The sequence below is a fragment of the Brachyhypopomus gauderio genome, chromosome 15 (genome assembly GCF_052324685.1).
Source record: "Brachyhypopomus gauderio isolate BG-103 chromosome 15, BGAUD_0.2, whole genome shotgun sequence".
In the NCBI taxonomy this organism is placed as follows: Eukaryota; Metazoa; Chordata; class Actinopteri; order Gymnotiformes; family Hypopomidae; genus Brachyhypopomus; species Brachyhypopomus gauderio.
In genome coordinates, this window is record NC_135225.1 from 8,911,260 (window position 1) to 8,923,505 (window position 12,246).

General features: G+C 44.5%; 1 protein-coding gene across 2 annotated transcripts in view; it reads right to left on the reverse strand.

Annotated features, from left to right (window-relative positions):
• Nucleotides 1–12,246, reverse strand: part of stk32c (serine/threonine kinase 32C) — a 52,687-nt gene that overhangs the window by 4,618 nt on the left and 35,823 nt on the right. For both annotated transcript variants that reach the window (XM_076974250.1, XM_076974251.1), the window contains 7 exons: nucleotides 8,124–8,297; nucleotides 4,392–4,429; nucleotides 3,735–3,824; nucleotides 3,366–3,469; nucleotides 2,993–3,109; nucleotides 725–850; nucleotides 366–494 (listed from right to left, as the gene is read on the reverse strand). In XM_076974250.1, the coding sequence (XP_076830365.1) occupies nucleotides 366–494; nucleotides 725–850; nucleotides 2,993–3,109; nucleotides 3,366–3,469; nucleotides 3,735–3,824; nucleotides 4,392–4,429; nucleotides 8,124–8,297 (778 nt within the window). The remainder of the gene's footprint in view (nucleotides 1–365; nucleotides 495–724; nucleotides 851–2,992; nucleotides 3,110–3,365; nucleotides 3,470–3,734; nucleotides 3,825–4,391; nucleotides 4,430–8,123; nucleotides 8,298–12,246) is intronic.

The following is a 12,246-nucleotide window of genomic DNA, read 5'->3' on the forward strand; positions in this document are numbered from 1 at the left end:
GGCATCCTGTAGAGGTAAATAATGTCAGGACTGCTATGATGAGTAAAACCACCGTTAAAGTGAATACCAAGAAAAAAATACCATAACCCATAAGTATCTGATCACTCTCCAGCGATTAAGCTAAATCAATACTGAAGAGAGCAATTTTCTTTAAGATGTTGCCTGGGGTAGATGAGAATTTGACAGCCACGTTTCCAGAGCGGTAAATCCGCACTAGAAACAATTTCAGGGCCCCAGATATCTATTTATATTTATATTCTTGGCTTACATTTATGACAACAACATCACTGCACAGCTCTGAAGCAGGAACTCCTGGAGGGCATGTGCAGGGTTAGGGATCATGACTGGGACAGGAAGACACTCACAGACTGGGAGTCCTTGCTGTTGTCCCTGGATCTGTTCTTGGCCAGACGCTTTTTCTTCTTATGCAGCGGACGAGATTCTAAGATCATCTCTTCCAGCTCAAAAGTGGGGTCGCAATGCAGTCGACCTTTCTGTGTTCAACACAACAAACGGAGCCACCGATAAGAGCGTCGAGTCTCAGCTCATCTGTGCCGCACACAAACGGTTGTACGTTGTTGCTGTATGTTCTTATTTTTCCCTTCTGTGCTGACGCACGCGTGCCGACCCGTGCAAGGACGGACACACGCGTGTTCTATGTGTCTCGTGTGTGCACATGCGAGTGTGTGTGCGTGCTGTGCACTGCCTGCTAATCCACTCCTACGTTTGGAACGAATCCAGCCTCCATCTTCTTCTCGTGCACGTCGTCCCAGTTGACGTCTGAGAGGTAGGGCGCCGTCTGCATCTGAGCCAGACTGCAGAAGCGGTGTTCTGGGTTTACTGTCAACAGCTGAAAAAAATAAACAAATAAGCTGGTGTTGATTCGGCTCCTCTGTTTTACACCACCCACACCTCCTCACCACACACACTGGAACTCTGCACATAATGCTGCATATATCTGCGAATAACTGTGCTTGGATACACAAGCACTTTGCTTGCGCAGCTGAGGAAAGGCCCCCATCTGTGACATCCCGCTGTCCCAGAAACCCTGTTTTGGACAAAGGTTATTAATGATCTGTGCTTCAAACATATCATATACTGTACATATTAGATATAATATTAATGCCTAGAAATTATACTAGAAATGAACAAACACCCATTCGTGGCTAAAAATAACCCAGTGTCCTTTCTTGCTGGTGAGCCTTCTTTTATGGGCCTTGCATATTAAAATATCGCTAGGAACACAGAGAAAACAAACCTGAATTCATCAGGGATGTCAGCTTCCTAACACAAATGGACTACTGTGGAAACTGTGCTGGTTGTGCGTTTGGTTGCATGTGTTTGTGATTGCAGGTGCCATTATGTTTTACATTTGGTGCCTGGGTTCACTGTGTGAGGAAGGCCACAGTTTCAGCTCCACTGTCAACCCCTCACGCCTCCTGCCGGACCCAATTGCACGGGCTCCGGGGCCCCAGGCTCACAACCGCCGGAGTCCGCAATCCTGCCCGTCTACAGACGGGCGGCTTAGCTAAACGCCGCTGTGTGTCTGAGCTGCAGTCGTGCAGAGGAGACAGAACTCCCAGAAATCTTTCAACAGGAGGGGCAGGAAACACAACACCACACACACATGCACTCTCACACCATCACACTGAGCGCCACGTGGAACCTTTCTCCTATAAATGGATTCAGAGCTTGTCTCTTTCAGGATTACATGTCTTTTCTTGGTATGCAAATACCAAATTTCATATCTAGGCAATTCACAACCAATGAATTCAATCAGCCAGCGCTGGAGTCACCCAGAGGGGGCACTGTTGAGCAGGCACTAGTGAGACATTCTCCAGCACCAATTAGTGTTAAACAGGAGCAGTGGAGTGGTAGGGCTCAGGGATAGTGTGGGCTCATCTGTCCTGAGAGTGATTATAAAAGTTATTCTCTTATTAAGAGGCTGATAGATTTATAAAAAGATGACAGCTGTCCAGGCTTATTGTGAGACTCTGTCATGCAGCAAGAGAATCCCGGCTTGTCTCTTGGGATGTTCTCGGTTGCCAGGGAAACTGTATCTGCAGCATTTTTGGGTATGTTGGTGTGGTATTATCCCCAGAGTCTTTCACCATGGAGTACAGACAGAAGTAACTGATCTGTGCAGGTATGGATGAGACAAATGAACAACCTAGTCAAGAGAGCTGAGATAGGTCCCGACACGTAGTCAGCAATTATATAGGAGTGGATTGCATTTGAGCAGTGTGTGTGTGTGTGTGTGTGTGTGTGTGTGTGTATATATATATATATATATATATATATATATATATATATATATATATATAGAGAGAGAGAGAGAGGGCAAGATATACTCCTATCCTGCCCTTGTGTGTGGATATGTGATTATGTCTGTGCATGCATCCTTGTGTGTGTGTGTGTGTGTGTAAAAGAGGGGAAATAGAAGGGAGGAGAGATGTTGCCCTTGTGTCTAACACCATATACATCTTCTGTGTGCATTTGACCCCTTTGGACAGAGTTCATCTCCTCTCTCACTCATTTTCCTTCTTCTTTTCTTCCTCCCTCTCTCTCTCTCTCTCTCTCTTTCTCTCCTCTTCCTCTTCATTTCTTATTCCATACACCTCTCCTTTCTCTCCAGGATCTATTCACTACGTAGGCTTAAATATTGTATTTCTTCCATTCCTGGCCACCTTCCACATATTATTTATTATGCTCCCATCCTCCCATTCTTCTATCCCTCCATCTTCCCATCCCCCAATCCCTTTTATTTCCCCTCTCTGCCCCACTCTTCCTTTCCCTTTCTCAGAGGTTTCAAACACTCAATCCTCCGTTCTCATTTCCCATGCTTTGCACTGTTACATATGAAAGGATTTTTAAAGGCTGAGTAGAAATGAATTCGACTGATCCTTTAAAAATCCTTCCACTATATTTTAGTTTGAATGTACATATTGCTCAAAACTACGAACACACACACACACACACACACACACACAACCTTGCGCAGCAGGGAGATGAGGTCTTTGTGCCAGGTAGAGCAGTACTGCACGCTGACCGTGCTGAAGAGCTGCATTAGACACTCTACTGAGTTACTGGCATGGATCTCATATGGCCTCTGAGAGAGAGAGAGAGAGAGAGAGAGAGAGAGAGAGAGAGAGAGAGAGAGAGAGAGAGAGAGAGAGAGAGAGAGAGAGAGAGACAGAGAGACAGAGAGACAGAGAGACAGAGAGACAGACAGAAAAGTGATTAACAGTTCAAATCAAATATTCCTCCGTGTCAAAGGCAATTAAAAACACAGTAGTAAATCCAGAGGAGAGAGCAGACCTGACCAATATCTCTGAGGGAGTTATGGCTCCACCCACACCACTCACCCAGCCGCGCAGGACCTCGAACACGGTCACCCCTAGAGACCACCAGTCCACTTCAAACGCATAGCCTGTCCCTCCACTCACGAAAGACTGGAAGATTTCAGGAGCTGGGGAGGGCACACACAGTGTTAACACCTCAACAATAACATTGTATTTCTCTGCCATTTGATTTTATGGTGGATGCAATATTAAAATACTTAATACTTAATCTTAAGTGATATGTTTGAAAAAAGAACAATAATTTATTGTTAATAATGCTGTTTTATTATTGTTATTGTTGTTGTTGTTTTCTCATGAAAAAGAACCCACCAAGTGTTAAGTCTTGTAAGGTCATCTGCATGTTTAATATCTCGGTGGAGAGGCCGCTCTTACCCATATATGGTTTGGTTCCCGCTAAAGCCGTCGCCCTCTCTCCGTCTTTGATAATCGTAGCAATGTTGAAGTCAGTGAGGTGGGCGTGACCTGAGTGACACACAGCTGGTGAAGAGCATGTTGAGCAGAACACCAACACTTGAGCAGCTATTCAGAAACTCCTCAGCCTTAAGTGTCTCGACAGTTTCAGCTGGGTTCAGAAAGGCTTCCCCGGGGCTGGCCCCTCACGACGGCTCATTAAACATGAAATTGTTCATGGCATCTCAAACACTGCGCTAACCTGCTCCCTGATACCTGCAGAAACTAGAGCAGCGATCGCTTTGAGAAGCACGACACTAAGATGGAAAACACACAAATAAGCCTCAAGAGATGGGGACTTGAGCACCTTTGGACTTTAAAAAATAGCAGGAACTGAGTTTTTTGTAGAACATATTGTCCTTGAGTCTTAGTTTGACTTTGAAGTATTATGGGGTGTGTGACACTTATACTGGCTTATTGCACAAAGACAGACTGTGTTACCGTGGCAATGCCTGCCAGCCTGCAGGATCACTTCTCCTACATGTCACCTTGGACCACTTCCATATGTCTGCTGAGAGGCTCAGGAAACATACAGTATGGAGACACTCACAAACTCACACACATGCTCGCAGTCCTTACCTTGCTCATCCAGCAGGATATTATCTGGTTTGATGTCCCTGTAGAGAAGATAAAGAAATCCACAGCTGTAGACCATAATGTCAGAGTCTCAGCAAGAAAACCACAACCATAGGCAATACTGTCAGTATTTTGGTAAGAAACCCACAGGCGTAAACCAGTGCACCACGCTCGCCGTAAGAGCGTGAGGGTTCTGGCTTTATCTGGCAATATCTCCTGTCATTCCATGGCATTCTTTAAAGACATAAACCAGCAATGCAATGAAAGTCCTATTTAAAACCACTGTTAGAAAGGGAAATGGAAAAAATTAATATTATTGAAATGCTTTGGCAATATTGTACTCATTACAGTCACGCCAATAAAGCTACTGTGCATGGTGTGTCTCTCAGAGTGAGGGGCTGTCCGATCTGCACCCCTGCACTGCTGTGGTGGAGTCCTGTCCTCTCACGGGTGAAGCCACCAGCTTTTGTTTTGGTTTTCTGAGGCGTGTTGTGCGTATTATAACAGTGGAGCAACTCTGAGGCGTTTCTGTAGAGTGCGACACAACAGCACTGCCTGACACCAAGAATGGCTGCCCTGCAGGGACAAGCAAGTGAAACAAAGAGCATAAGCTTTTCTTGGATGTGTGTGTGTGTGTGTGTGTGTGTGTGTGTGTTTGTGTGTGTGTGTGTGTGTGTGTGTGTGTGTTTGTGTGTGTGTGTGTGTGTGTGTGTGTGTGTGTGTGTGTGTGTGTGTGTGTTTGTGTGTGTGTGTGTGTGTGTGTGTGTGTTTGTGTGTGTGTGTTTGTGTGTGTGTGTGTGTGTGTGTGTGTGTGTGTGTGTGTGTGTTTGTGTGTGTGTGTGTGTGTGTGTGTGTGTGTGTTTGTGTGTGTGTGTGTGTGTGTGTGTTTGTGTGTGTGTGTCCAGTGTTACAGAATTAAAATGCCTTGTTGCCCTTTTCTGGTGAGAAGTAGGTTGCTCATGGATTTCTCCATGCCTGCTAATTGCTTAGGATACTCACACATACATGGTTCTAGCACACACAGTAATGCCACAGTGTGGGGTCTCAATCACACACACTTGTGCCTAACTGTTTACAGCCAACAACCCCCACCATGCCAAACACACACACACACACACACACACACACACACACACTTCTCTCACAGCTAATTAACACAGAGAGCCCACACTGTTGTTGGCCGGCCAGGATGATGGGATTAATGCACACAGTCTTGTGCCATACACACACATTTACACACATGCACCTACAATTGTGGGGGGATGGTGGGCCAGTGCCTTCTGCTCTGTCACACTACCACTATAGCACAATAGCTTCCCCCCATCACTTATCCATTCAGTAGGTATAACAAAACTAACCTATAGAAAAAGTTATGTTTACTACAGTAGCGAGGTCTAATTTAGAAACATCATTATATGATTTTGATTAAATAAACTAGTATTACAGCAATATATGATTGTAAATAATCCTGACCAATAAGATCATGGCTTGTTAGGATGTCCTTTGAGTGTGGGATTAGATTACTGAGGAGTCCCTACATTCTCTGCCTTCTGTCTCACCGACAACATGATGTAATTTACTGTCACTGTCATGACACTTAAATGTCAAAGAATTTCCCAGCCATTAAAAATCTGGCAGCAGAAAATTGTTCAAAGCAAAGCAAAGGCAGCTAAAAAAAAAAAACACACACCGGCAAAAATCTCTGGTGTGTGTGTGCTGGGACGAGTGAAAAGGAGACAATACTCCTTCCTTGTTTCCTTCTTTAAGGAATTCTTTGCTTGAACTAATTTTATCTCTTTGGGCAACATGACATGGCAGCTAGGACTGTTGCTAGGAGACACTTCTCCCCCAGTTGGTGCAACAAAATAATTGCATGGCGAGGATGTTCGCCTTGGAGGGTCCGGGGTGCGGAGACGAGGGCAGTGCCAGCCTCTGCAAGTGGGCAGTCCACCCGGCCGGCCACACCGATCCTCCCCGAGCCCTGACGAGGAGAGATGCCACACACAGCAAAGCCATTTTGTCATCGTAACGATGTGGGGCTCATTTGCGTCCGATGGCATTCGAGACGGCTACTGCAGGCAAATCACACGTGACATTTTAACAAAATGAATGTAAATTGAGTTTGCATGATGCATGTGCGGTGAAGATTAATGAGTGCTGGCCCCATCATTGAGGTTTTTGTTGTTATCTAATGTGCCCAGGCAGCGAAACATCTCCTGCAGGCTGCAGCAGTTGTAGGCATCGCCTGAGGCTTGAGTCACATCGGCACATATTAGCACATCCCCAAGGGCAGCACACACAGCAAAGCACAAAGAGTGACAGTGCGTAGAATAGATGTCTCATTGCAGAAGGTTAATACAGCAGCGGGTAATCATTCAGACTCACCGTGGGCCATGTTGGAGCCCATGGCCTAGAGAGTAAATAAGATCTACTATGGAAAATTATCATGAAAAATATAATAATTCAGTCTCAACCAAAAGCTTAATGTGTATCTGGGAAGCTGGCCCAGAAGTTTAGACTGTGTCAAGCATCCACATACGCATTCGTCCTCTCTTACATGTAAGCACCCACACACACCCACACCCACGCGCGTTACAGTTCTTTAAGGGCTCGAGCAGGTCTAATCTGCTTCTTTGTGACTAAGCGCAAGTGGCCCTGGTGGACTGTCTGCAGTCTGAAGAGCTGTGGGGAGGAGTTTGGGCTTGAAGCCCCGCCCCACCTTCCTTTAATGGCCCCCCACCTCACAATAGAGGAGATGGATGAAAGTAATTATACTGTGATGTCTGCTGCATCTTGGCAAACTAAAAAATAGGAATAAGGCAAGAGCAAGAAGAGTAAGAAGAAGACGCACTTTAGTAGCAGTGCCACGCTAACACGGCACGCTAACACGGCACGCTAACACGGCACTGTACATCAGCCTGGGCATCCGAACTCATCTTAGACAGCCTTAGGACTAACACCACTCCTTGAATTTTAAAAGGCCACTCTAATCTATGGACATACTGTATAATAGAAAGTGTGTGTGTGTGTGTGTGTGTGTGTGTGTGTGTGTGTGTGTGTGTGTGTGTGTGTGTGTGTGTGTGTGTGTGTTTGAATGTGTAAGAGCACTGTAAGAGCCGCCACTGAAAATTGCTTTGCTGTTACAGAATGGAGTTGATGGCTGATAACAACTTGATGATGAGACATCTAATCTTTCAGACAATGGTTATTTGTCTTTGTGTAGGTGGGTGTGCTGTGTGTGAATGTGATGCGGGTGTGTGGGTGAAGGTGTGTGTGTGGTGTGGGTGAAGGTGTGGGTGTGTGAGTGAGCACATTTGAGGAGGTAGATATGTGAGGTCATCCTGAAGAGTCAGACAACCAGAGGCTGAAAGGTAGACAGGACCCATAACTGCTCCCAGACACTGTCAGCTTGGTTGTCCTAAAATGGGTATCTAGCCTCTAATAGTTTCTAGCAGTGACTAGGTGCACTGTCAGAACTGCCAAGGTGTTTCTGATATGATGATCATATATAATACAACTGTTAATATACAGTTTGGTTAAAGGGAAAATAACATGCCTGTCAGATGTATCTATCAAACTGCGGACAGGGCTTGTACGATGTGTATGTCCGTGTGTATATACGTGTGTGTGCGCACGTGTGTGTGTGTATGTAAAAGCTCGCACACAGGCTCTCTGAGCTCTACAGCGCACTGATCGGGGGAGGGGGAGTGTGTTGGGCAGGTGGCACACACACACCTGTGGATGATGTGCTGACCCTGCAGGTAGTCCAGCGCAAGGGTCATCTCACATAGGTAGAGCTTCACGGCCTCCTCTGTGAACTGGACGTTCTGCTGCAGGTGGTAGCGTAGGTCTCCCCCCAGCAGCAGGTCGACCACCATGAACATGTCCTCCTCATCCTGGAATGAGTACCTGGGGCGCAGGGTCAGAGGTCAGGGGTCAGCTGCGTCGCAGCAGGGACAGACACACGACACAGAGCACCCACGATAAGCCATGCACCATGGCCACATGCAACACACAGAACTAAGGTGTCAGAAATGACCATTCGGTGTGTAGTATGTGTGAGTCTGCATGTGTGTGTGAGAGTGTGCAAGGGTGTGTGTTTCTCTCCGGTCTCATGCTGTCATTTTCTGCAAATTAAATTAGATTACGAAATGGAAATGAAAGATAACTTACATCATTTGACAGAAGCTCTCATCCAAAGAGACACTCATATTTATCAGTATAACAGCATCTGTCACTTGTGTTTAACCCATTAACTTTGTGTTACATCATGGTCTACCAGGTAAAGGTACCAATCATCATGCTGGTAAATCATTTTTATATTAAATCTCAGCTCCCCGAGGACTTCCACACCTAGTTTTGTGTTCTGGTGGTTAGGGAAGTGGTCTTATGACCAGAGGGTTGTGTGTTCGATTCCCAGGCCTGAAGCTATGACTGAAGTGCCCTTGAGCAAGGGCACTAACCCCAACTGCTACCTGGGCTAGGGCTGCTCTGGGCATGTGTGCACCACAGCCCCCTAGTGATCACTAGTGTGTGTGTTTGTGTTATCTCTGCACAGATGGCTAAATGTAGAGGACAAATTTTGATTAAGGTGAAAATCACAATTAACAAATATGGCACATACTGTATATTTAATTTATTTTTTGCTTCACCAGTATGGAAAGCTAACTCATAAAGCTTAAATATGTGTACTAGGCCCCCTTGGAAATCACAATATTTGCATGTAGGATACACTGAGCTGAAGCAAATGTTCACCAGAGGGCTAGAAGCAGGGCTTCCTTCATGAGCATTATCCAGCAGCCAGACGTAACAGGTAGGTTACTGACTTATGTGGAGACTTTATGAACCTAGACTAAACAAATCCAGCCTCAAGCGGGCCAGAGTGCCGGGGCTGTATGCCAGCAGCGGAGCAGGTGCAGGACTCTGGAGGTCCAGCTGGGCTGCATTTTGCCTAAAGTCAGGGATTTGCTCAGCCTGGCGCACTCCACCATAGCTGGGTGCCCGTGCTTGCTTTCATAACCTCGTTAAGGCTGTAGCAGACAGACCTCTGCTATTTTTCTGTGGTTACCTTTCTCTTTCATGCAAGTGGCTCTATTTTCCTCATTCGTTTCATGAAGAGAACCATAAGTGAGGCTTCTTGCTGCCCTCTCATTATTGGGTGCAGGCCCGTTCCTCTTTGGATGGACCCAATGGGGTGAGCGTGTCTATATCCCTGCCCATCTGGGTGGGCTTAAGGGCTCTCTGGTTGAGCAAATCCAAGCCTTATTTCCTGTTCTGAATGATGCAGGGTCTGAGTGGGCAGAGGCAATCAGCACATCTATAAAACTCATCAGCCCTGCACAGCCGGCTGCCTCATAATGCTGACCCCATAAAGCACATCAACTACACACCTCCGGCCACAGTTACGTTTCTGACCATAACAACCCGGGCGGCGTGACCCTTTGATAATAGCAGTGTCCAAAGGACAGCAAATGGACAGCAGAAGACAACTCTAATGTAGCAGGAGCTTGATGGATGAAGTGGAATTAAATGGTTAAAAAGAAGCATTCATCTTCAGACAGCCATACATAAGGCCAAGAGCACACAATGCAGCTTTGGTAATTATTACGTCACAGACTGGGTTGTCAACTTACAGAACTTAAGCTCAAGATCCTGATCCAATGGTGAGGTTAACTGATAATCTAATTTCAACATGCTGCTCCTCTGTGCCTGCAGCATGGTGAGAGATAGTCACTGCAGTCCATGAGCACCTTGCTCTACCACACACGGGACACGGACGGATTTGTTACGACTGTGAAAATCGGTCAGAGAGTGGAACAGCGGGGTCAGACTCTAGACTGTACTCGGCATCGGACTCAGTACTGATAGTACATCCAGGGAGCTCAGAAGGATTATGTGGTGGAAAAAGTACACTAACCATGTACTGGAGTTAAAAGTGCAGATACCCAAGCTAAAACTTTACTCCAGTACAAGTAGAAGTCCTCCCTTTAGTCCTCTTCTTGAGTAAAAGTACAAAAGTATTGTACTTAATGTACTTAAGTAGTGAAAGGAAAAAGAAAAGGCTCTAATATTTAGCACCATACTTCGCATGTAAAACCTGTCAAAATGTAATTTGTTTCCTAATGTAAAGTGCTATGTTCAAATGTTTATTATTTTACAATATCAATGCATCTAGGTAGCTGGAAGCTCCAAATACTATGAACTATGGTAAAACAAATAATTAGCTAGTTAGCTAACTTAGCCAGCTACATACCAAGTGCGTTGCTAAGGCAGCTTTTGGTTGTGTACTGGCAATAGCCTACTTAGCTAGCTAACTAACGAACCATGTATATAATGATAAAGTCTGACTTATTTTAACAAAGAAACAGCGTTTTTCATTTCGACTACTTCAAAGAATTTCACCCAGATAAGACCATGGTTTTTTGGTGAGTTACAGTTTCTTTCCCTTTTTATGTACGGTTGTGTTCTCTCTGAATTTTACGCTGTTGCGTTGCTGTTGAACCGAACTGATTGGTGCACGTGCTTCGCGCTTCTTTTGTTTTGTTACTTTTTTAATGAATACATGAAACCTGAAGGAACGACATTTTTGCATATGTAGTGAAGTAAAAAGTAAAAACTGACTTTGAGATGTGGAGTTAAAGTAAAAAGTAACAAAAATGTAAACACTTGAGTAAAGAAACTCCAAAAAAAAGTAACAAATTACATTTACAGTTACTGTTTACTACTGGAATGAGTTGCACCTTTTATAAAGATATGGGGAAAAGGCTACGAAATAAATGTTCAGCTAGGACTCGCCTAGAACATATGCAAGAAATCTACGATTTCAGTTTCAGAACATTAATAAAACTGAAATATAAAAATCTAAAAAAAAAAACAATTCCCCAAAAGCATGTGTCCTTGGCAGAGTTAGGATTATCCCTAACCCTAACCCTAATCATAACCCTAAATCTAACTGTAATTCTAACCCTAACCCTAATCCTTGACCTAGTACATGATTGAAAAATAAACATATATAGAGATCTAAGGCTATTCCTCCATCTATAAAAAATATTTCAGTAGGGATTTGCTTGGAGGAGCCTGATTATCAGTGTAAAAGCTAGACTCTGGTGATGGATTATATGTAGATTATAAATGGATTATGTATGGATTTGGAGGTATGCTTTCAATCATGGAGGATGATCAGATTCATGGCACATGAAGCCAGATTTGGACATAAAACCAAAAATCTAAAAGTCATGAATTCTAACTAGACTCCCAAGGCCTTTCAATCACTAGCACACTTCACACTGGGTTAGTGTTAGGGTAAGGGTCGCAACAAACACATCTATGGTATTTGTTATTGTTTGGTTTGGTACTGTTTGTCTCTTCTGGCCACAGTATCCAGTTCCAATCAAAGTGAGATTTCTTGGTAATATCTTCAGTCTTCAGAGTGACCCTATAGGCTGACTTGCTAAGCTTATGATGAAACCAGTGTAGAAACAAAATTCTGACATCCGTACAGATTAAAAGACGTTCCCATGTCTTACAGATTAAGGAAAATATCAGAAAAGGTTGTTTCCATGGAGAGACGCTGATGGCCTAATGCCATAAAAAGTGATTTGTCTTCGACGGGGTCCCACTTAAGAAACTTTTTCTACTAGAATCAGGGTTGCCAACTCTCACGCATTGAGCGTGAGACACACGCATTTGACTGTCTTCACACGCTCTCACGCCACACATCCGATTTCTCACGCCGAAAAAAAAATCTAGTTTATTTTCCTCTGATCCATATCTATGATTCAATGAGTTACTAGTTCGCTCTGGTGTCAACCACTGGCGATCGATCGAGATATAATACATAATTTGTGTCTATTTTACA